General features: G+C 34.3%; 3 protein-coding genes across 3 annotated transcripts; 2 read left to right on the top strand and 1 right to left on the bottom strand.

The window, feature by feature from the left end:
• The first annotated feature begins 1,448 nt into the window (after positions 1-1,448).
• On the top strand, positions 1,449-2,842 carry LOC107635127 (short-chain dehydrogenase reductase 2a-like). The gene is made up of 2 exons (XM_016338505.3): positions 1,449-1,677; positions 1,928-2,842. The coding sequence occupies exons 1-2, from the start codon at positions 1,568-1,570 to the stop codon at positions 2,748-2,750; spliced, it is 933 nt and encodes a 310-aa protein (XP_016193991.2). The 5' UTR covers positions 1,449-1,567; the 3' UTR covers positions 2,751-2,842.
• A 5,457-nt stretch (positions 2,843-8,299) lies between these two features.
• LOC107635125 (ubiquitin carboxyl-terminal hydrolase 2) lies at positions 8,300-11,394 on the top strand. Its single transcript, XM_016338503.3, has 6 exons — positions 8,300-8,432; positions 8,810-8,858; positions 9,485-9,531; positions 9,997-10,043; positions 10,191-10,293; positions 10,459-11,394. Exons 2-6 carry the CDS (start codon positions 8,828-8,830, stop codon positions 11,233-11,235), a joined length of 1,005 nt encoding a protein of 334 aa, XP_016193989.1. The 5' UTR covers positions 8,300-8,432; positions 8,810-8,827; the 3' UTR covers positions 11,236-11,394.
• Positions 11,343-15,796, bottom strand: PIN5 (Auxin efflux carrier family protein). Its single transcript, XM_016338502.3, has 6 exons — positions 14,832-15,796; positions 14,024-14,109; positions 13,749-13,906; positions 12,111-12,187; positions 11,477-11,736; positions 11,343-11,399 (listed from the first exon to the last, which is right to left on the bottom strand). The coding sequence occupies exons 1-5, from the start codon at positions 15,581-15,583 to the stop codon at positions 11,664-11,666; spliced, it is 1,146 nt and encodes a 381-aa protein (XP_016193988.1). The 5' UTR covers positions 15,584-15,796; the 3' UTR covers positions 11,343-11,399; positions 11,477-11,663.
• Between the last annotated feature and the right edge of the window lie 10,489 nt (positions 15,797-26,285).

Genomic DNA, 26,285 nt, shown 5'->3' with positions numbered 1-26,285 from the left:
ATTACATATAGCATTAAGTAGCATAATGGAGGCATTTCAATTAGGTGGCTACTCCAATGAAGATTTAATGATTATCATTATGTGAAGATACATCATTTTGACCATTGGATGATAGATTGTAGGGCTTGATTTTATTTAAAGTAAAAGTGTTACCTTTATTTAAAGTGTTGCTAAATAAATAAGTTACACTTTTTAAACAAGGATCATCATAAGAAGATGTTTTTGCTATCTTCATGAAAGTAGTTGCCTTTCAATTAACATATTTGTCAGGGTCCCTATCTTACTTTTTTGGTCTCGCAAAGTGCTCCCAAATCTTGTAAGACTAATAATTAAGGCTTTTAATTTATATAAGTTGGTGCAAACCAATAACTCTCTTAAGAGTATGATATGATTGAGGACTTAAAAGTTTTATATGCATTATAAACTTACATTTATTTTTTTTAAATTAATACTTTCTTGGCATTGGTATAGAATTATCTTAAGACCAATGTTTGTACCTCTTCTTTATTTGAGGGGAATGTTATCAAACCTTATTATTATTATTATTATTATTATTATTATTATTATTATTATTATTATTATTATTATTCTGTTATATCATTACTAAACACGTAATTCACGTGAAACACTTGAATGATATGGGGTACATTTCCCTTACAAGACATGGAGCAACTGATGAAACAAGCCTCGACCACAATTAACTAAGGAAATGAGATTTCCCTACAAGCTAAGTTATAAATTGGATTTTGTTTCCCCTTATATATCACATGCAGTTTTTTTAAATGTGAAATTGTTATTGATTTAACATATTTAATTGAATTGTTATCTAACGATTTTTATTTATCAATTTCATATAAAAACAACTGCATGTGAATATTCACGCATGTGTATGTATATATTGGTCACACTAAAAAATAACAAAAAATCAATAATAATCCATCATTAAAAAAAAGCACATCGAAAACTTTAAAACAAATATATTTTAAAATATAAATATTATATGTCTAAAATACATATGAATTGAATATTAATTTGTTTCAGGTGCTGTTCACATAAAATTATTTTTACGAAAGATAATAGTGATAATCTAGTTAAATATATTTGGAAAAAAACAATCTAACTGAATATATTAAATTATTTAATAATTCTCATTTATTATTCTCATGTGAAGACAACTTTAATTTAGGGGATTAGTTATCCAATTGTACGTCTCTGAATTTTGACATCGATTGAATTTTGTACTTATATCATGTATGTATGAAATAAAACGTAGCCCCACTGGAAGTCATAACAACCAAATTAAATGATCATCAATAATAACAAAAATGTGAGGTTAGTTTTGATGCAAAGTAAGTTACTCAAGATTTATCCTTCTGAAAAAACACACACATCAACGCATATATATATGGGTGGTTTTGATCCTATAATTTCACGTAGTTTCGCATATATAGCCACGCCAATAACTTGAAGCTAATATTTAAGCCTCTCTAATCTGCTCTGCATATAAATTCCTCTGTCTTTCGAACACTTTGCAATAGAGCCACACACACTGTCTCAATTAATAAGCATGGTTGCAGCTACAGAAGTTATGTCTGATGATAGACCCATTCAAGAAGTGCCTCTTCACACAACAACACCACCAGACACCACCAATTTATCATCCCCTCCCTTAAATAGGTACTCATAATTCATTCAGTTCTATATAACCTAAAGTCATCGATCATCTTCTCTTACTATTAAGGACTTAATCTATCACATTATTGGTGATGTTAGATTAAGTAACTCACTCTTAAAAATTTCTTTGTTTGGTTATAGCTTATTACCGGTAATCTAAATTTTGGAAGTAATTTACGTTACTTTTTAATAAAGATCAGTATTGCTTATGAAATATTAATTAATATATGGTTGATAATTATTATTATTATAGGTTGGAAGGGAAAATTGCGATTGTAACTGGTGGTGCCAAAGGAATAGGTGAAGCAGCAGTGAGACTCTTTGTGAAACATGGCGCGAAGGTTGTAATTGCTGACGTGGACGACACACATGGTTCCAATCTTGCAAACTCACTCTTTCCATCAGCGACCTACGTCCACTGTGACGTCAGCATAGAACAAGACGTGGACAATTTGGTAACTTCCACAGTCTCCAAATACGGCAAACTGGACATAATGTTCAACAACGCCGGTGTGCTAGGCGACCAATCAAATTCCAAGAAGAGCATTGTCAATTTTGACCCTGATGAGTTTGACATGATAATGAGGGTCAACGTTAAAGGTGTTGCATTGGGAATTAAACATGCTTCAAGGGTCATGATTCCTAATGGAATTGGTTCAATAATCAACACTGCTAGTGTTGCGGGTGTTATGGGTGGTCTTGGTCCACATTCTTACACCGCTTCAAAGCATGCCATTCTTGGACTCACTAAGAACACTGCTTGTGAGTTAGGGAGGCATGGCATAAGGGTAAATTCAATTTCGCCATTTGGGGTTGCCACGTCATTGCTTGTTAACGCGTGGCATACTAGTGAGGAGGTGGAGGGTAATAATGTAAATTTGCCTTCGCATGAGGAAGTTGAGAAGATTGAGGAGTTTGTTAGAGGGCTTGCAAATTTGAGAGGGGTAACTCTGAGGTCGTCCGATATTGCTGAGGCTGCACTTTTTCTTGCTAGTGAAGAATCTAAGTATGTTAGTGGCCATAATCTTGTTGTGGATGGTGGAATCACTTCTACAAGAAATTGCATTGGCCTTTAGTCAATTATTTAAGTTTATTTTGTGATTTATTTAAATTTGTTTCTGGCCCACTTGCACATATCTGTGTTAGTTGATATCAATAATTCTATAGAACTAAACTAAATACCAAAAAAATAAAAAATTCTATAGAATCTATATATATATATATATATATATATAAAATAAGAGAGTAGTAGTAGATTCTTTACACGACAAGTGGTGTGTTCAGTACTTGTTAAGTGTTAGCTTTCATTGTATGACACGTGTAACTTATCAAAACAGCAGAGAGTGAAAATTGAAATTTAAAATTTGAAGCTCAGCGAAAATTTTTTACCGTTGACATCAGCATCGTCTACTTCTGTTGCCTCAGATGATTTCCTCTCCGTCGAATACAAGAACTACAACAGTATCGCCAAAGTACAAGAACTACCAGCATAGGATAGCCTAATCCGACTCGCAGAAAGTAACCTTAATTTTACACAGTTCACACTTCTTCATCATATCTAACTTCTCTATTTTAAACAGTGTTCATCATGTCTGTCTCAAAGAAGATCATTCAAGTGAGTTTTTATGAATTATTTTCATTATTTTTCTTTTAAAAGCTGATATAAGTGTTTATATCTACCAAATACTCTGTTATAAGGTTCTAAAATGGCATATATATAGTAAAACACGACGTATTTTTTGAAACTGTGATTGAATCAGAGTAAAAGAGTTTTGATTTTGGAAAATTACTTATCTTTACTAACCCATGTTCTCATCGAAGTAGAGAAGAAGAAAGTTAGGGCCTTCCACAAAATACAGACCAAGGTTGAGAAAGAGATGGACGGTGTTTAAGGTTTTTATTTTTTCCTAAAATTAAAATTTCATTTATTTAAGTTGATTTGTTTCATTTTATCTGTTAATTTTAATTTAATGTTCAATGCTGAGGTTTTGTTCAGGACTTCAGGTTGGTAGTAAATAGTAACCCTTTCTATTATTTTCTCAAAGTTGTTGAAGATGAAAACCTGACTCTTATCCTTCAGGAGACAAATTGAGACAGTTAATGTTTTTTCTCAATATTTTTTTTATATATGTGAAATCACTTGATATGTTGTAGTATGTGATTTTAAAGGTGTAAAATAGACAAAATTTAAATGAAAAAATTTAAGCTGATTGTTAATAAGCTGTGATCTGTAGTTGAAAAATGTGATGAAATTGACTGAGATTATGGTGTTATGGTAACATGTAGGTAGATGAAGAAGATTGTTATGCAGAGATCCTAAAGAATGCTATTATCAGGTGATATGAATCATCACTCTTATGAGTGGATCCAGCAACGATACAATCGCTACCAAAGGACTGCTCATGCCAAGGAACAGGATATGAATCAGCACTCTTTCATCGTTTTTTGCTCCGATCTTGTATTTTCTTTCCTCTCTATCATCTTTGTATCTACTATCATGAAAAAAACAGATGTTTTTGATGCCGCAAACAGAAAGGGTACATTCTATCGCAACTGTAACTGTTTTGGGCACCTCTTCTCAGACTGTTCTTCTATTGAATGTCGCAAATACAAACAGAAAGGTCCATTGGCTCCAATTGTCCAACACTATTCTGCCATTATTGCAAGCTCTTGAGACACTTGATTACTATCTGTCCTACGCGCCCACAATGTTCGGATCAAAACAAGTGTCATTCTCGTTCCAACTACACTAATCAGAATGTGCCCGCTTCTACTACTGCTACTGAATTCACCAACTCTGCTTCTCTCAATCCACTTTCTGTCTCTCCATCCAACATTGAGTATCTTCTTAGGCTACTTCTCTCCTTTTCTGGTAATACCTCTGCTGCTCTTTCTACTCCTCCAGGTAATTCTAAATGGTATTTTAATTTTGGTTGCTTTAATCACATGTTTTCTCTGCGATATCCTTTTTCATCTTTGTCTACCCCTACAAATGCACATTCTGTCAACACTGCTGATGGTTTCCTATTGCATGCGACACATAAGGGTTTTATTTCATAGTCCAATCTTCATCTTCCTCATACTTATTTTATTCAAAAATTAAATTTTAATCTTATCTATGTTGGTCAACTTGTTGAACTCGGTTTTGATGTCAATTTTTCTATTTCTGATTGTCGTGTGTAGGATCGTTGGACGGGATAGATCATCGGGACTGGACAGAAGGTCAGAAGATTGTTTGAGCTCAAGAATCTTCATATTCCTGTGTCAAATCTCTGTGCTGTTTCTTCTCCCTCTACCCTTCACTTGTGGTGTCACCATCTTGTCCACAGCTCCTTAGGAAAATTGTGTTCTCTTGTGTCTAAGGATATTTTGGGTCAGGTTAACAATGAGTCTTTTGATTGCATTTCTTGTCAAACTGTCAAACAACCTGCTTTATCTTTTCACAGTAATTCATGTCTTGCTCGCTCTCCTTTTGATCTTATCTACTCTTATGTTTGGGGCCTCGCTCCCACCGCTTCTATGGGAATGGCTCGATACGTTGTAGTTTTCATTGATAATTATTCACGCTTTACTTGAGTTTACTTGATGGTTAATCACCATGAGCTACCTTAGATTTATATTAACTTTGCCACTATAATTAAAATTCAATTTTTTAAGGTCATTAAAGTTTTTCGATGCGATAATGTTATGGAATACCATGACTCCAAACTTTTAGCTTTTCTCGCTGAACATGGTACTTTGTCTGATTTTTCTTGTCCTGGTACGTCTCAACAAAATGGACAGGTTGAACGCAAATACCGTCACATTGTTCACTCTATTCGTGAAATGCTTATTTCTTCTTCGTGTCCTGAGTGTACTTGGGGTGAGGTTATTCTTACTGTTGTCCATGTTATCAATAGACTCCCTTCTTCTGTTCTCGGTAACATTACTCTCTTTGAGCGTATTTATCATACTTCTCTAGATTACAGTTCTCTTCAAATTTTTGGTTGTGTTTGTTTTGTTCTTCTTCAACCTCATGAACATAATAAACTTGAACCTCAGACTCGCATGTGTTGTTTCTTTGGTTATGGTACTGAACACAAGAATTATCGTTGTTGGGATCCTCTATCTAGACGTGAAGTATATCTCATCATGTTGTATTTTGGAAACATCACATGTTCTCTAAGTTCTCCTCATTTGATTTCATTCCTCCTACTCAGTCACCGTTTTTTACTAATCCTAATGTTGATCTTTTTCTAGTGATGATTCTACAGGTTCTATCTCCAGTCAACCTCGAGCCTTCTACTCTTCTGCCTTCTTCATCTCTCGATGATTTCAGACGGACGATGATTCTACTCTTGCTGTCATGCCTCCTCCCTCCCATCGTTCTTCTAAGGTAAGAAATCCACCTCCTCATCTTCTTGATTATCATTATTTTTCTACTATTCTTTATTACCATGAACCTCAGTCATTCCAAGAAGCCTCCACAAATTCAAATTGGCAGCAAGCAATGCAGAAAAAAATTCAGACTCTTGAAAAATTACACACTTGAAATTTGGTTGATCCTCATTCTAATCACAAAATTGTGGGTAGTAGATGTGTATACAAGATCAAGACTTGCTCTGATGGTTCTATTGACCGTTATAAAGCATGATTGGTCGCTCAAGGATGTATGCAAGAGTATGGTATTGATTATGAAGAGACCTTTGCTCCTGTTGCTCGTCTCACATCTGTTCGCGCTCTCCTTGCCATTATTACGATAAGAAAATGGTCTCTCAGTTTGATAGATGTGAAGAATTTATTTTTCAATGATAATTTGAAAAAGAAGGTCTATATGAAACTACTCCCGGGATATCCTTGTCCTTCTAGCAAAGTTTGTCTCCTTCGTAAGGCACTTTATGGTCTTAAGTAAGCTCCTTGTGAATGGTTTGACAAGTTCAGCATCGCTATATGCAATCTCAGTTTCACCTGCAGCCCTCATGGGAATGCTCTCTTTATCCGTAAAAGTGAACGTGGGGCTGTTCTTCTACTTTTGCATGTTGATGACATGATCATTACTGGAGATGATGTTGATGGTATCTCTGATCTTAAAGTATTCCTTCACCACATTTTTGAGATGAAAGATCTTGGTTCTCTCCGTTATTTCCTTGGCCTTGAAGTCATATCCTCGGATGATGGCATCTATCTCTCTCAAGCTAAGTATGCTTCTAATCTTCTTGCTCGAGGTGGAATTACAGATAGCCGCATTGAGTATACTTCTCATGGTCTTCATTTTTCTGCCCATTCATCCTTAACTCTTCAAGCATACTTAGATGCTAATTGAGCTGGTGATCCCACTGATCGTCGTTCTACTACTGGCTATTATTTGTTTTTTGGTGTCTCTCTCATTTTCCGGCGAGCCAAAAAACAAATGTTCACTACTCGATCAAGTACCAAAGCTGAATATTGTGCTCTTACTGACACCACTATTAAGGTTGTCTCGATTCGTTGGCTTCTCGAAGACTTGGGTGACCCTCAGTCGTCTCCAACTACTGTTTATTGTGACAATCGCAGTACTATTCAGATTGCTCATAATAATGTTTTTCATGAACGCACCAAATACATTGAGATTGATTGTCATTTTGTCTGACAACGCCTTCTTATTGATGCTATTCGTCTCGTAACTGTTGGGACTCTGGATTATACTACTGATATTTTCACGAAAACTCATCATCCTATTCGTCTCGTAGCATTATTTAGCATATATATATATATATATATATATATATATATATATATAAAATAGAATATTATGTTTTTATTATTTTAATTTTTTTAGTATTTATATATACCCTTATACATTAAATGTAACTCACTCAATAATATACCATATTTTCTCCAATTTAATCTCTTGGTTTTAACAATTATAAATCTCATTAGTTAAAACGATAAGAATAGTAATGTTCTACTAAAGTACAGCGTACATGTAAACCGCTTCCAAAAAAATAAATCTAATTAAATAATATTATAATAGTATAAAATATTGAAAAAATTTCAAATGTACCATCGTATCGGTATTACAGTAATTTTTAATCGTTGATCTTAATTATATATATTATATATTTTATATAAGGGTAAAATATATTTTTTGTCCCTGAAGTTTAGCAAAAATTTCAAAAATACCCTTAAGTTTTATTTTGTTTCAATTTTGTCCTAAAAGTTTTCGATTTGCATCAAATATACCCTTAACGACTAAATTTTCAAAAAAATTAAAACCAATCTAATAATAATGCATGAAAACTATGCTTGATTTGCTTGTGTTAAGGGTTGTTCTTATGAAATTGTTGTTGAATTGGTCTTAAATTTTTTGAAAAATTAGCCATTCGGGGTATATTTGATGCAAATCGAAAATTTTTAGAACAAAATTGAAACAAAATAAAATTTAGGGGTATTTTTGAAACTTTTGTCAAATTTTAGGGACAAAAAATATACTTTACCCTTTATATAATTAAGATCAACGGTTAAAAATCAGTGAAATACCGATATAACGGTACACTTAAAATTTTTTCTAAAATATTAAAATGAAACTCATTTATACCATGAAACTATTAATAATTATTTTAAAGTTTATCTGGTGGTGCTGACATGGCGGTATATTAGCCGTTGATGAGAATTGAAGGAAAGAGCTACTATCACACATTCACACCATGACACCAATTTACAATGCTTCAGTTGAGTGAGTCTTCTTCAACCTCCAAACTCACAAAACTAACCAAGCTAAGTTGCAAAACACAGCTCAGGTGCTAATTTCATTCCCTCCTATGCTTTTTCGCTTTCTACCTTTACTTCTCTTTACTCAATTCCTCCTACTTCGTTTTTTTTTGTGGAAAAACAAATAAAGGTTTAATTTTGATAGTATTTGTTGGATGTTTCATCTAATTTCATTCCAATTGCGAGGACCCATTTGCATCAAAAGAAATTCTGGGGGAGATTCTAAGCTTCTATGTTATTCTTAGCTCAAAGTTACAATTTTTTTTTTTGTATAACAGGGCAAACGTTTTGATTTTTTTTTTTTTGTACTTTGAAGTATTTGATTGGATGCTACGCTATATTTTCAATTATTTTGGGAATTTGGGGTCTCTCTTGTCATCTTTTTCTTTTTCTTGCTTTTTTGCAGCTTATATAATTCTCAGCCATGTCTTGGTGCACCATTGAGTCGGATCCTGGTATGCTCACACATGCTTCCTTTTTTCTGTTTTTTAGATTTTGTTTTATTTTTTCCCTGTGTTTGATTATTTTGAATGAATTTGTGACATCGAATGGAACTATTTGTGTCTTATTTACTTAACATTGTGATAATACTAAAAAGGTTTTCCAAAATCATGCAACTATTGCTCGTCTTGATTTGATAAATTTATCATTGATAGCTACTAGTACTGAATAGTATATTAGTTGATTGAGATTGTCTAAAAAGGATTCTTATTATAACATAATGTACGTGTAATTGTGTATCATTTATCTGTGAAACCGAGTTTGATGTGTGAAGAACCTGAACCTATTCATTGAATTTGAATGGTGAACAATGAAGGGTAGGAGATTATATTCATTGTTTTGCTGAATTTTAAATTCAAATGTCATGATTGAATTTGAACTTATAATGGCTTAAGTTATTAGTAGGGATCAGCAGAAGCTCATTTAGCTTTATAACTTAGCTATCTAAATATATCTTAGTGATGATTAAAAATGTATCTAGGATTGAAGTCTTACCAAGTATCTTATTTGTGTAATTATAGTGTTTATATGACATATTTGGAACTTTGCTTACAGTTTTCGGCTTCTTTTTTTCTCCCAGGTGTATTTACAGAACTTATACATCAAATGCAAGTTAAAGGGGTACAGGTATTCTTATTCAGATATATGTACTTTTCGCTTATATAGTTATGCTAGTAAGACAAATAACATATTACTTTATATCATAGTTTTAGCTTGCGGTATCCTGAAAAGGTATCATCATGAAAAACTCTTACAAATGCTTCATTTAAGTTAGAAGTTGGTAATGCTAAGTGCTAAGATATTTTGTGAAGATACTCACAAGAATCTTGTGAAAGCTTTACTAGCCCGAACGTAAGTCACAGTTTCATCGGTTGTTCCTATTTCTTTCTATTCCAAAACACTACTCACAATCAAAGTAAACACCATGTGCTATATATTGACTGAATTTTCTAAGTTTTATGAGTATGCAAATGCAATTTAAGGGTTGCTACTGGTATATGCTGGATGCTGCGTCCTGTGGGGAATTTATTATGTTGCTTTGTCCTTTTTCAAACTCTGCATTCTACCCTGATGTGTAGATATTGTTGACAGGTTGAGGAGCTGTATTCGTTGGACCTCGAAGCTCTCAATGGCTTAAGGTTGGTGTACTGTCGCAGTCTCAGCTACTCTTGAACTTATGACGACATTTACACCTTATCATATAATTAATTTGCGAACATTCGCCATCCGGCCCACTTTCTCTTTCCCCCTATCTTCGGTTGGGCACATTTCACCCTTGATTACAGGCCAGTATATGGGTTGATTTTTCTTTTCAAATGGCGTCTCGGAGAAAAGGATGATCGTGTTGTGATAAAAGATCCAATCCCTAATTTGTTTTTTGCTAGCCAGGTGAGTTTCCTTCCTATTTTTACATTATAGATTGAAGGTTGCAGTAAGTTTTCATCCTTGTAAAAATTTGTGAAAGAATCACTCATTTTACAAAGACTAGAAGCTTATTTAATCCTAGATTTAATTAATTATGTTACTTTACTAATTTTAGTGGTCCATTTGTAGGTAATAAACAATGCTTGTGCAACCCAAGCAATCTTGTCTATTCTTATGAATTCTCCGGATATCGACATTGGTCCAGAGTTGACGAAATTGAGACAGTTCACCAAGGACTTTCCTCCTGAACTCAAAGGTTTGGCTATCAATAATAGCGAAGCGATTCGTATGGCACATAACAGCTTTGCAAAGCCTGAACCTTTCATCCCCGAAGAGCAGAAGGTTGCTGGCAAAGATGACAGTGTTTATCATTTCATAAGCTATTTACCTGTTGATGGAGTGCTATACGAGCTCGATGGATTAAAGGAAGGTCCTATTAGCCTTGGACAGTGCTCCGGCACACAAAGTGATATGGAATGGCTGAAGATGGTGCAACCTGTGATCCAAGAACGCATCGAGAGGTATTCCCGGAGTGAGATAAGATTTAATGTCATGGCAGTTGTCAAGAACAGGAAAGAGATTTACACTGCTGAGCTCAAGGAGCTTCAGAAGAGGCGAGAGCATATTTTGCAGCAGCTGGCCGTATCAACGTCAGAGAGACTAGTGGACAATAGCAGCTACGAGGCGCTGAATAATTCTCTGTCAGAAGTGAATGCTAGCATCCAAGCTGCTACAGAGAAGATCTTGATGGAGGAAGAGAAGGCGAAGAAATGGAAAACGGAAAATATTCGTCGGAAACACAATTACATCCCATTTTTATTCAACTTCATTAAGATTCTTGCTGAGAAGCAGCAGTTGATGCCTCTCATTGAGGAGGCCAAGCACAAAACAAGTAGCCCTCAGTAGTTTAGTCACAGATTGTCACAGCATTATGATTTCTGTTTCTACCTTGAACAAAATAATTTGATATCTTACCTTTTAAGTTACACAAATAACTGCACAAGATGCATTGCTTCAATCAATAACTAGAACTTTATAAATTAATTATGATGTTTGATTTACACATGCCTCTGAAGTAGTCATTTTTGCATTAGAATTGAATTCTATTTTAAATTATTTATTTATGGCTTATGGCTAACCTAGTAACCTAACTATAGTCACTCAAAACATGGAATCTTTTCAAGGTTTGTGTTACAATTCATGGGAAAATTGATTGGCGACCCTAATAATAATACTACTAAGTAAATTACAAATTGCAACATGGACATAAATAAATTACAAATAACAATTCAACCTTGAACAATTCTCTATTTCAGACTCCTTTTTTTGGTGGGTTAATGAACAAACTCCAATATTGCATAGTAGGCAATTAGAACTGGAAGTGAAACAATCATCCCAAAGATCACCCTGTTGACCATGAAGTAAAAAATATTAGCTCAAAATTCAGATCATAACTATCAGGAACAACCGAACAATACATCAATAATAGTATAAGCACTAAGTTATTTTTTTCTCTACTCTAGTAAAATTTAAGGGTATTAATACTTAAGAGTTTAATTTTAATGCACTATCTATTCTTTTAGATAATCATTCACGGAATTAATATAAAAAATAGTTATTTTTGATGATGTGATATTATGTAATTTGATGCATGTATAAAACCGTTTTACGCTATTTTAATTGAAGAGTGACTTATTTTATCATTTTATTAATTTTCTGGCTTTAGAGGAATTTGACCCGTTATAATATGATTGTAGATTATTAAGAAGAAAAGGACTTACGCAGTGCTGAGAATCTCAGGGTGCAATCCATACTCTTTGGCAAAAATGAAGGAAGTTATGGACTGTGGTACTGCTGCCTGCATGCCACACAATTCAACTACTCAATGATCACCATAAAGATGTATATTAAGATGGGTAATGCTAGGTAGACAAAAAAAACAGTCAGAACTTGTCTTATTTAGCATTAATTAATTGTCGCAACAATTAATGAATGCTAAATAAGGCAAATTATGGCTGTTTTTGACTGATTTTCTTTGGTTACCAAACATTTCCGTAATAAGATTACTATTACTAGAAACTTATATTTTTCTCAATTAATAATCTTAGAATATATGTTAACTTAAACACTTATTTTGTGTGTGCCACTTCCACAGAAAAGAAAGGAGGTTGAGTCATGTTTGAATGCCCTTTCGGTATTTGGTGTGTGTACACTTGTTCCACCTCTCTCTCTCTCTCTCCCTCTCTCATCAAATTTGCTTCTTTGAACTGATTTATAATATAAAACATTAATATTAATTAATTATATTAATCACTATACTATCACTCATACTTCGTAGTGTGTTTTGGTGGACATAGTCACATATCAATATCATGGTTCATGCCACTTAATCATATACAAATTAAAGTTGTGGCGACATCAAAGTAATTAATGACTCAATTACTACTCTTTCATTAATTAAATTATATGTTAGCTTTATAAAACATGTAATATGTTGTGCATACAATATTCAATTAGAATATCAAATATGTATATATGACTCATGCCTTGCTATATATAGATATATATAATGCAATGTCATTCTAACTTATAACCCACCATCTCAAAGTATAAAAATTTCAGATTAAATAACATTGATATTAATATAAACAAAATTATATAGTTTTTTATATCATATATTTCATCGATCAAACAGTTGATGGATCACATGTAATATTTCAAGGAAAGTGTTTTTCTTTTTCCAAAGTTATAAACTTTCATTGATAGAAAAAGAAAGTACAACTTTCAAAGCAAGTGTTTGACCTAATGATAACATAAGGGTAAATTATTCGGTCGTTCCTATAATTGTACTAAATTTATATTTAAGTTATTATAATTTAAAAGTTTATAATTGAATCCTATACCATTTAAAATTTTATAATTAGATTTTTATCGTACTAAAAAATTAGAATTAATAGAATATTTTTTAAAATTAAAAATGCTCATACTTTAAGGATAAATTTCTAAATTTAAAAGTCCTCTCATTTTTTAAAATATCACGTTAATTCTAATTTTTTAAAATAGGATAAAAGTTTAATTATAAAATTTAAAATAGTATAAAGATTTAATTAAAAATTTTTAAATTATAAAAATTTAATTATAAATTTATTGAAATTATAAAAATTGATAAAGTAATTTAACCTAATAATAAAAAAAATAAAATAATTACTCAAGTAAATATATTTTTATATAAAAATAATAAATAAAATTGTTAAATAATTTAATATATTTAACTAAATTACTTAATATAATACAATAATACATACATGTCAATAATACCTTCACATGAAAACATCTTTATACAAATAATGGTATAAGTATAAATGATTGAGAATAAAACAAAAAGAAAAATAAAAGAGTTGTATGTACTATATATGCACCTGAATGATAGCGACTTTTAAAACATCACCACGCAATCCAACAGCAATGCAACTTATAGCCATGGCTGCTGGTCCAGCTATGAACTTTAAAACCAAACCAAACACAGTCATACTTGTTCCACAAGCTATCACCTTCTCTTGTAGTGCCATAAAAATACCTGAAATTGACTCATCATATTCCAACTTTAATTAAAGTGAAGTTATTATTTAATTAGTGATAATTAATTAAAACAAATGTTAATTAATTAATTAAGCATGTGATGTATGACACTCACCCATACTAAACATGGCAGTGCCGGTACCAGTCTTTGACATGATAGATATAGAACCTTCTACTATGCTTGGCATCTCCAAATTCCACCTATATTTATATATATTCATGTAGTTACACCCAACTACTATACATTGCTATTATATATATTCCAACATCATATTTTAGCATCAATTACAATACACATCTAGTAACATATTCTATCTTCTTCAAAAATACTTGCTCAACATAAGTAAGAATATTATTATTTAACCTAATTATTTAATTCATTATCTCAATTTTTTTTTCAAATTATTCATGTTAAAGAAAATTACCTTACAATATATGAAAAATAAATTATTAAAAGAATGTATAGTAATTATTAGTAAACCATTCTTTATTTCTTTTAACCAAAACTTAACATTAACTAAGAAAAATTCTTTCCTCTTACTTTTTTTCAAAATGAAAAATCTTGATATTGAACAAATGTACAAAAACAACAAAAGAAAACTTCTAATATAAATTTTCAACTACTCATCATGCATGCACATATGGTTAATCAAAACATATAGTCAATGTTAATACATATAGAAATGATAATAGCAGGTGCATATTATGATAGTTATATATAACTTTGACATATAACACTTAAAAATGTTATTATAGTTAAGGAAACCTTTTTTATTATTTAAAAAAATAAAAAATATTATTAAATAATAAAAAATTGTAAACTTAATTTTGACCACACTTAAATTATATAATCATCATAAACCACCATAATAATAAACTTCATGTAATAAATAATTATTGTCAATGAAGGACATAGAGTATACCTATTAGAGATGAAAGCCCAAGAAATCCCAATGACACAGCCATAGGAATTTGGATTCATTGCAAGTTTTATCCACACAAGCTTCATCAACTGCCTAAAAGGTGGCCTAGTACCAACATCACCAATCTCTAAGGTTGTTGTTGATGTTGCCTCCAAATCTTTCCCTCCATTAACATCATCAAAACCATTATTATTATTATTGCTACCAATGATTGTAGCACTAGTTGCCTTGGACTTCAAGGCACCATCATCAACAATAATATTCGCGGTAGCACCTTCTATTCCGGCTCGCCGGAACTCCAAGACGAAAAGGAGAAGCGAAAGCCATATAACTTGAACAACGGAGGATTGAACCACAAGGTCCACGCCGGTTGGTCCATACATGGCTTTCAACATTGGTACCCCAACAACTAGGGCATTTGTTAGGGTACACAATGAGAAGCTTGTTATGGACCAACCATAACTACCTTTGCTACTAAACTTAGCCCAAAATACAAGAACCAAGACTATGATGAACTTTGAAATTGTGTCAGCTCCTATGAACAAGAAATTCATCTTGAAAGGATCTATGTGTGCTGTGAACTCAAATGTGAAGAGTGGCATGGTGAAGTAACAAACCAACCTGTTTATTGCATCACACTGTTCCCTAGGGATTATTCTCCACCATTTCACTGAACCATAACCTAACATTAGAGCTACATAGAGTGGAACCATGGCCACTACTACCTTATACACATCTTCCCACCCTATCATTTTTTTTCTCTTCTAATTTCCCTAGCTAGCTCTCTTTAGTTTTGATCTTATAATAAACAATACTAAACCTTAGATTCAACAAATGCTCTAAATAAACAAAAATGAATGATATGAATATATAATTAGATACACCACTTACTAATTGACTGATTATTTTTGCTATAGCTAGCTGTAAACAATATGAATGATACAAACTAAACAGTGAGCAATGTCATGTATTTATATATGCATGCACGCACTCACATTAATTAGAGGACAAAAGGTAACGAATATGTTATTTAATTACTTAATTAGCCATTTTATATTATATATATAATAATTATATTAGGTGTATATAAAAATTGGCTATTAATTAAATTAATCGTCTGTACATAATATATATTAAAACATAAAATATATATTAAAAATAAATTAAATATTATGTGTATTTATATATAAATACATGATAACTAATTCGATAATTTATTTTTTGGTACGCACTTAACATTTTTAATATATGCCAGTGATGCTGAGATCAATTCAGCATATTCTAGCTAGGTTGAAGTAGTAAAATAACATCCAAAAAATAACCTATAAAAATGTTCTCTGTTGGTTAAGAAAAATAAATAAATAAAGAATATTATTTGTATAAATAATATATATACTTAAAGTTAAGACTAATTAATAAATATGATAAACCATCTAATTGTCAATAATAAAAACGTAGAATAACTAAATAATTTGATGAATTTATATCAAACAGAATATAACATTTTAGGAATATATTAGACAAATATTCTCTAGGTAAAATAACCATTCATAGACTATTTTATTGTAATAGATATGGCCAAGGGAAAGTTTAACAATTAATTTTATTGTGTGTGTTAATAACAATATAAATAATAAGTTCATAACTTTAATAAGATAGGACATGTGTTGGTGGATTTTTCAGAATTGGATTCCATGCATATAGATACATAGATTCTTGAAGGATGACATGAGTGTTTATGTGCATACAAAATGGGTGGTTGCTATCACCAATGTGTTGTGTTTGTGGTCAGCAATTTTTTGATATACAGAATAAGGAATTAAGTAGTGCACTTAGCTAGCTAGCTATAGTTATATTATTATTCCAAACCCACCATTGCAAATAGTTTATGTGATTTCAATTCCTACTAATTATTATTGCTCATTTTATTATTCCTTAGCACAATTACACAAAGTGGGTATTTGAAAATAGCTACAATAATGTAAGCATCACAAATTCCTGCTTGTGATTTGGGAATAATAGTATAATGCTCTAAGTATATATTATTATATTTATTTGTCTTTCTATGTTAGATGGTGACAATACCATGAAATGAAAATGTGGAATTTGGTCAGAGGACCATGAAAGTTTAAAGTTTAACTTAATATTGCTTTGTTATGCTTCAGCACCAATCAATCACTGGTTCTCATTATTCGGTCATAGAACACTTTTGATTTTGAAAAATATTTTTAATTTTACAAATGTTTCAAGATTGATATTCATCAGATGATGTATATTCTTTAAAATAATGTACAATAAAAATTACTTATTTATAATAAACCAATAATACAATCTAAATATAATGACAAAATCAACATGAGATCAAACAAAATAAATAAATAAATAAAATCAATACGAAATATACTTATATATTATATTAATATACAATATTTTAAATATATTAAATATATTAAATATCCTCTTTTAAAATTTAAATTCAAATTTTGCAATTTATTAAAAAAAAACTGTGAAACTCAGATGCAGATAGATTATGAGAAGTCAAAATGTAGACGGAATTATAAAAACTCAAATTGCAGACGAAACTATGGAGAACAAGCAAAATTGTTGAAAATGAAGATGTACACAAATGTAATGTTAATTTGAAGGCTAATAATATGGGTAAAAGTTGAAAGTGAAGTTAATAGTTCAGAATCGTTAGATGATAATTTAGTCAAATTTGTTAAATCACGTAAAGTTAACTGCACTTAAACTATCAAAATTACGGTTAAATATGAAAAACTTCTTTTTGTAAATTTAATTTTGTGTGAAAAATGTGTTCAATTTAGAATGTGAAGCAAGTTGAGGCGCGTTAATAAAGAGTGAAAATTAGTTTTCATGAAAAGGCATGTCTCTAAAATATATATTGATTTACATACGTATGTGTTTTGAATTTCTTTCAAACCTTAATAAAAAAAAAGAAAGTGTTCAATTTATATGTCTGTTATCTAATATTTCTTCACACACACAATATATATACACACATATAACTAGAAAAATATCAAGATATGTACAAAATTATATTATTTCTTATATGGTCATATATATGGATATAGTTGGTTAATTAATCATCAATCGTACGTGTTCAAGTTTTTTGTCGCTATCGTATGGTAGGAGTTGCATGTTAGGTTATGATAAAACGTGTCACACCGTGAATATATAAAACTTTTGAATGCTTCGAGTTACTTATTGATGTTAAAGCAATAGTGAGAGATAATTTGACTAAATTATATCCGCATATAAATATCTTAAACGGATTTGTTCCTATGAAATATGGAAAGAAATTAAAGAAAAAGAACATATGGTGCAGTGAAAGGTAACAATATATTTTCATCAGTTGCCATTTGTCTTCGTTCTTGATAAAAAGTTTCCCCTGATGTGAAAATTCATTAAGAAAAATCTAATAAACTTTTAATATATGTTGATGATTTTTAATTTCTCCCTTCTTTTGAGATGTGAAACATTAGGGTGACGATTATATGTACTGTTCTTGCCTGAGTAGGTAGAAGTATAGCCGGGTCCTTGACGGAAGTCGGCGATCCTTTCCAGCGAAGTGTGGTATACGTCGGTAGACCAGAAACAGTGAGATGGGTACTTGCAAAGACACTCCGACGCTCAAGTTAGCAAGAGGATGTATATGTAAAAGTTATTTTTCATGAAAGATATATCATACCTTCAATTGTTTCCTCGCCCCTTTTATACCTGTGTGGACGAGGTTGATCATTCTCTTTCTTAGTTATAATGCCTAAGGAGAGGATTGATTGCATATCCGACGTTACCAATTTGGAGTTAATGCTGTTTATTAAGAATGGTCGGTTATGATTGAGGACCATACGTTTCCGAGCTATAACTCGTAACCGATGTTTACTGGTCATATCACAACCCCCAAGCTTGGCCTGACTTAAAAGAGACAGGTTAAGCTTTTAAATGGTCATTAACGAGTTATAGTTCGACATATGGAGCCCCCAGATTAACGTGGCTCATTTAAGTCCACCTGTAACATATGAAAAGGCATAGAAGATGGAAAGCTAGTAGGAATTAATGCGTCTCATTTTTCGTGGCACGATTTATTTATTATTTTAATAACTGTGCGCAACTTCCAATGTACTTTACCAACCGTTGAAAGTGGTTTATGGTTTAACGGTGAAGATTGACTTATGGAACTGAAAAGGTGGATTAAATGGATAGCAAGTAATCTTGCAGTTTTATTTGGTTGAACTGGGAGATACCAACAGAAGCGCTTAAGAAGAATGAGTACTAGAGGTTAGTGAAATTCCCCTCTTCTGTTACTATCGGAAATAGTTTCCTTGCTTTTGGTTGCAAAGATGAGTGAAAAAAAGAAGAAATCGCTACCTAAGGTCAAAGACAATGAGTCTTACGACTGGGTTGATGGTGATGTCCAGATACGGGCTTCGCTGTTTTCTAATAGAGATAGTGTGAGCAGAGTGAGTTTATCCAGGATAGTGAAACCGGGGTTTCATCTGGAGTTGTTGCCATGCAACCGGACTAATCGGGTCTTCCATAGAAGGAAAGATTTCGAGAGTTTTTATATGTACAGCTGTGTGCTGGAAGAATTGCGTGTTAAACTTCCGTTTTCTAGTTTTGAATGTGATGTAATGACACAGATGAACTGTGCGCCCTCTCAAATTCACCCAAATGGTTGGGCATTAATCAAATGTTTTCAAATTCTGATGGAATTTCTTGAAGTGGAAACAGACCTGGAACTGTTCTTTTCACTATTTCAGGCCAAGGGGGTGTGGAAAGAACTGTGGATAAATCTGAATAGTACTCTAGGTTTTTCTATTTTTAAACTCTATAAGTCGTCCTTCAAGGATTTTAAAGAAATATTTTTAAAAGTAAAGTCGGTAGATGAGGAGTTCCCATTTTATCTTGATGAAAACTTAGGGGAGAAATTCCCGATGTACTGGTGTTGTCAACCACAGCATATACTAGGCCCTGAACTTATCACTGGCCGGAATGAATGCATAATATATTTTTTTATTGAAATGGTGGACAAGGGTGGTTTAGTGTTTGTATCTGACTACTCCCTTGGGAAGAAAATAAATCGGCGGTGTTGGACTATCTAGGTGAGAAAATTTGTGAATGTAGGCATTCTTGTATACGCTTGACATGCTTGTTGTGGTATATATATATATTATTTATTTATTTTCTACAGCTGGGAAGTACCCTGGGGTATCAGCCTCAAGCTTAAGATCTCCTTTCAAAGCAAAGAACTTTGAAGGTTCTTCTTCGAACCCCGAAAAGGTTGATGGCGGGGCCGAGGTCAACCAACCCCACCAAGGAAAAAAGGAATTGTGTTCAAGAAGAGAAAATCAGATTTGATTGGGTTTGATGGTGAACGAAGTAAGGAGGAAATGTTGCTGCTAGAGGATTTGTCGAGCTTTCCCTTGAAGCAAGAAAAGTTGCATGCTTTTAATAATGAAGGAGAGAGTTCTTCTGTTTGGAGTCGGAAGTTTCCGTTTAATGTTGTTGCTGACGAGGTCGTTCAATCAACGACAGATGTGTCTCTGGTGGAAGAAGTCGGGGATATATATAGGGGTCGACCAGTTTCTTCAGGTGAGGTCTGATTGAAGTATGTAGTTTATACTAAAAATTGATACTTATTTAAGTACTGGCTTTTAAATTACAGGTACTGGGTTTCCGACTGGCCAGTATTGGTCGTAGCCAAGAGAAAAGACACAAAAAGGTCTTACATGATGCGTCTGCAACTGTGACTTTAAAGGATGAGCTTATATTAAAAGAAAAGGCTTTGTCTGACCTGAAAGAGAGGCTTTCTGAAATTGAAGGGGAATTAAAAGCGGAAAGGGAAGGTCGAGCAAAGGCTGTTGAATTGTTGACCAAGAAGGAAGAAGATCTTGTCGGTCTAAGCAACCGAATTATTGAGCTGACTTCAAAAATAAAAGAAATGGAGAGTGCCAAAGAGGGTGACATTCTAGATGCATTTGCAGAAGGGTTCGAGCGAGCTGTTAACCAAGCCAAGTTTCTTGTTCCTGATGGGGATTTTTCTACTATGGATCCAGGCAAAATAATTCGTGATGGTGAGCTTGTTAATGATGAGGAAGCTGCTAAAGAAGGCGATGATAATTTAGCTGATTAGATTTTTACTTTGTACTGCTCTTTTTATCATTTTGACTTTTGTTTATGGAGGACTTGTTTTGCCTCTGTCTTTTGGGACATAAACCTTTTTGGCAGTAACTTATGAATTTGAAACTTTGGTTTTGTTTTTATGATGACTGCTGAATTTACATTTTGATTCTGTCTGGTTTTTGCTCTGGTTATCCTTTAGGAAGATATTGTGATTGTATGTTTCTGTTTTAAGCCTTCAGTTTAGCTTAAATATTGCGCACTCGTGTTTGAATAATGCGACTTTGTTGTTTGATCAGCAACCCTTTCATAGAAGGGTATTGTAATCTGATAACTTCGTAATAGCTTTTAACTTGAAAGAATTATGTGGAAAATTCATAAAAGATATTGAAAATTACTTATAAACAGTACCTTGACATCTTATATGTCGGTAAGCTAGCCTCGTTAAAACCCTTCTTGAGCAAAACTTCTTTTGGAAAAAATCTCAAGATAGGAAAAAGAGTACTAGCATGCTATTGTTCTTAACTGTAGTATTGCTTTAGTGAGTGTACATTCCATGTGTTGGAAATTTTATTGCCATCTAGATGCTTTAACTTGTAGGCGCCTCTTCCTAGGACTTCACATGCTCGGTATGGGCCATCCCAATTTGCTGCGAGCTTTCCGTGGGTGGAAGGTTGGTGAGCTTGTTCTGTTTTCCTTAATACCAAGTCACCGATGTTAAATGCTCTGGGAATAACCTTTCTTGCATATTGTCAGGCGAGTTGCTGTTGTAAGGCTCAGTGCCGAACAGCTGCTATATCTCGTACTTCTTCGGCTAGGTCAAGTTCGGCTAACCGAGCTTTGTCATGATTTGTAGCTTGCGTTCACATCGAGCTTTGTGACACCTCAATGGGAATCATTGCTTCAGAGCCATACACCAGACGAAACAGGGTTTCCTTAGTTGTTGAATGTGCTGTAGTATTGTACGCCCATAGTACTTCAGGAATAAGTTCAGCCCATGCTCCTTTTGCGCTATCGAGCTTTTTCCTTAATGCTTGTAAGAGGACTTTGTTCGCTGCCTCTGCCAACCCATTTGATTGTGGGTGTTCCACTGAAGAGAAGTGTTGCCTTATTTTTAAATTCTGCAAAAATTCTTTGAAATTATGGTCGGTAAACTGTCGACCATTGTCAGTAATAATATGGTGTGGTATGCCAAATCTATAGATAATGTTTTTCCAAAAGAAATTTATCATATGTAATGATGTTATTTTTGCCAAAGGTTGGGCCTCGATCCATTTAGAGAAATAATCAATAGCCACTACCAAATATTTTACCTGCCTTGAGGCGGTGGGGAAGGGGCCGAGGATATCAATTCCCCATCTATTGAAAGGCCAGCTTACCACTGAATGATGAAGGTGCTCGGCAGGTAGGTTAATAATCGGGGAGTGCTTCTGACACTTGTCACATGTCCTGACCTTCTTTCTGCTGTCTTCCCACAACGTGGGCCAATAAAACCCGGCTCGTAAGACCTTTTGTGCTAAGCTCCGGGCTCCAAAATGTATCCTACAGATTCCTTCATGAGCTTCGGATAAAACTAGATCGGCTTCAACCCTGTCCAAACATTTCAAGAGAGGTCGAGAATAACCTCGCCTATACAAAATATTATTTAGAAATGTAAAGAAAGATGCTTGTCTTCTGAATTTTTTCTTGTCTTGAATTTTGTTCGGAATAGAACCATGACGGAGGTATTGAATATAAGAATGTTGCCAACTGTCCTTATTTAGAATACTTAAAATGTGCAAGGTATCAATGCTCGGTTTATCTAGAGTTGACTGCAATAGTGTGGCTGTGTGTGCCTGTGTAGTTTCCAATTTTGATAAAACATCTGCTCTATGGTTTTGTTCCCTAGGTATATGGAGAATCTCAATTTTGGGGAAATCTGCTAGCAATTGTTGAACAACGTCTAAATATTTCAATAGAATCTGATCTTTGGTCTGAAAACTTTGATTTACTTGTTGAACAACCAATAAAGAATCACAATATACTTTTAAATCGGTAATATGTAAATCGGCTGCTAACTTGAGCCCAGCTATGAAGGCTTCATATTCCGCCTGGTTATTACTGGCTTTGAAAGAGAAACGGAGAGAATGCTCCAGAGCTATGCCATCCAAGCTTTCCAATATTATGCCTGCTCCAAATCCCTGAGGGTTTGAAGCACCATCAACGAACAATGTCCATGCCTGGCTTTTCTGTTCCGAGTATGAGCTTGTTAATTCAGCTACAAAATCGGCTAACCATTGTGATTTGACAGATCCTCTTGGTTGATATAGGATGTCAAATTCCGAGAGTTCAATAGACCATTTAATTAGTCGTCCTGCCAACTCAGGTTTACAGAGTATCTGACGAAGTGGGTGATCGGTTCTAACGATGATTGTATGGCTTTGGAAATAAGGTCAGAGCCATCTGGCGGAGAAGACTAGTGCCAAGGCGAGCTTTTCAATTCTTGGGTAGCGAAGTTCTGCATTTTGTAATGACTTGCTCACAAAATAGACTGGCTGTTGAAGCTTGTCATTTTCTGCAATGAGAACAGAGCTAATTGCTACATCAGTGATAGATAAATACAAATACAACGGTTGGTCGAGCTTGGGCTTCTGTAAAACAGGTGGCTTTGAAAGGAGTTGCTTTAAACTGGCGAACGCTGTTTCACAATCCTCATTCCAAGTAAAGATCTGTTTATCCTTCTTCAGGCATTGAAAAAAGTTGTGCGACTTAGATGCTAAGCATGGTAGGAATCTGGACAAAGCGGCTAATCTGCCCATTAATCGTTGGACTTCCTTTATGGTCGTCGGACTGTGCATGTCAAGTATTGCTTGACACTTTTCTGGATTTGCTTCAATACCTCGGCTTGTCAGAATGAATCCGAGGAATTTTCCTCTGCGAACACCGAATGCACACTTCTCGGGATTCAGCCTCATGTTGTACTTCCTTATCTGGGCAAATATCTCATCGAGGTCTTGTATATGAGGGTGGCCGACCTTTGTTTTTACGACCATGTCGTCGACATATACTTCGATGTTCTGGCCTATTTGCTCTTCGAAGATCTTGTTCATGAGTCGTTGGTACGTTGCACCTGCATTCTTTAATCCAAAAGGCATAACATTATAGTAGTAATTACCATATTCAGTTATAAATGCTATTTTTTCTTGGTCTGATGGATGCATAAGGATCTGGTTGTAACCAGAATATGCATCCATGAAACTCAAGGTGCCATAGCCACAAGAATTATCAACTAAGGTGTCAATGCTAGGTAAAGGATAAGCATCTTTAGGGCAGGCCTTGTTTAAATCAGTAAAGTCGACGCACATGCGCCATTTACCGTTATTCTTTTTTACCATCACGACATTGGCCAACCATGTTGTGAACTGGATTTCTCGGATGAACTCGGCGTCGATGAGTTTCTTAACCTCCGCTACGGAGGCTAATCGCTTCTCGGTTCTGAGGTTTCGCTTTTTCTGAGAGACTGGTCGGGCAGTTGGACTGATTGCTAATTTATGTGTACAGATGGATCTATGCCCGGCATGTCCCCCGAAGTCCAAGCAAATAGGTCTGCATTTTGGCGTAAGCAACTGATCAGCTTTTGTTTTTCCTCATTGTTGATGGATGTTCCTATAAAAGTGAACTTGGTTGGATCCTCGGTCAGGATAACTTTCGTCAGATCTTCATTTGGTGTAGGGCGGTCTTCAAAATCGGCCCTTGGATCAAGCTCGGTTAGCATTGGTTGTCCAGATTGTATTGAATTGACGCGAGCCTGACTGCTTCTTTTAATGGGCTTAAGGCTGATGTTGAGCATTGCCGAGCTTCATGTAGATCACCATGAACGGTTGCAACTACGTTGTCCTGTACATGAAACTTGATACAAAGATGAAAAGTGGAAACAATGGCAGCAAATCTATTTAAAAAAGGTCTTCCCAATATAACATTATAAGGACTAAAACAGTCGACCACAAGATATTGTATATCTTGTGTTTTGAATAATGGTTGCTCACCGAGTGTGGTTTGTAACCACACTGATCCTAGCACGGGAACGCGCTCCCCTGAAAATCTGACCAGATCTCCCGAGTAAGTCTGCAGAATATGGGTGCTCAGCTTCATCTTCTGGAACGTGGCGAAGAATAGCACATCGGCATTGCTTCCTGGGTCAAGTAACACTTTCCGAACTATAAGGTCTCCCAATTGGATTGAGATAACCACGGGATCGTCAAAGTTGATGTGGCTGGATTTGAAATCAGCACAGCTGAAGGTCATTTCAGGGACATTTGGGGTTGGTTGAGGATTGCTGGTAGTATTTTCAACTGCCAACATAGCTCTGTATGTCCGCTTCCTTGCCAAGTTTGTCTGTCCTCTGCCAGCGTAACCTCCTGAAATACAGTTAATCACCCCTCTAGGCTGAGCCGGGGTTTTATCTTTGTCCTTTGACGACGAAGCTGTCGCAGGCTGGTCAGAGTTTGGGATTTGCCGTTTCTGCATGTGTCCTGCAATGAATTTATCTAGTTGTCCTTGCCGCGTTAAGCGCTCCAGAAGATCTTTAGCGATCACGCATTCGTCAGTGGTGTGGCCATATTTTTGGTGGAAGGTGCAGTATTTGGATTTGTCAACGTTTTTTGGCTCAGGGTAACTGCCAGCTTTAAGGGGGGGTTTAATTAACTTAGAATTCAATATCTCCTTGATAATGTCGTCTCTCTTTGTGTTAAACTGAGTATATGACTCGTAGCGGGGTACGGGTTTGAAACTTTTCTTGCTCTCCCGAGGTTTATCATCGTCTTTTGCGAACGCCGACTTTTCTGCTCTTCGTGCTTGACGGAGCTCTTCGATATCTATCTGCTCTTTAGCCTTCTCCCTAAACTCGGCTAGAGTCTTTGGCTTGGCTACTGCAATAGCTTCTTGGAACTTGCCAGGGCGAAGACCACTTTTAATGGCATGCAAGTGAACCTCAGGATGAAGATCAGGAATTCGCATAGCTATCTTCGTGAAACGGGTAATGTAGTCCTTCAAGCTTTCTTGCAGACCCTGCTTAATGGTAGTCAGATAATCGGAATCATGTAAGTAGATTGCTGACGCTGCGAAGTGGTCTTCAAATTGCTTTGCTAGTTCCTGGAAGCGTGAGATAGAATCTGCAGGTAAAGAGCAAAACCAGTCAAGCGTTGGACCATCTAAAAAGGAAGGAAAACAACGACATAAAATGGGGTCAGATGCCCCGTTAACGATCATAATAGATCGGAATTTTTTAATGTGCTGCTTAGGATCCCCTAGCCCATCATATGGAGTTAGGGTTGT

Source organism: Arachis ipaensis, chromosome B4 (assembly GCF_059453495.1).
Source record: "Arachis ipaensis isolate K30076 ecotype BB chromosome B4, ASM5945349v1, whole genome shotgun sequence".
Taxonomy (NCBI): Eukaryota; Viridiplantae; Streptophyta; class Magnoliopsida; order Fabales; family Fabaceae; genus Arachis; species Arachis ipaensis.
Note: the sequence above shows the minus strand (reverse complement) of the source record. Positions and strands in the feature narration are given on the sequence as shown.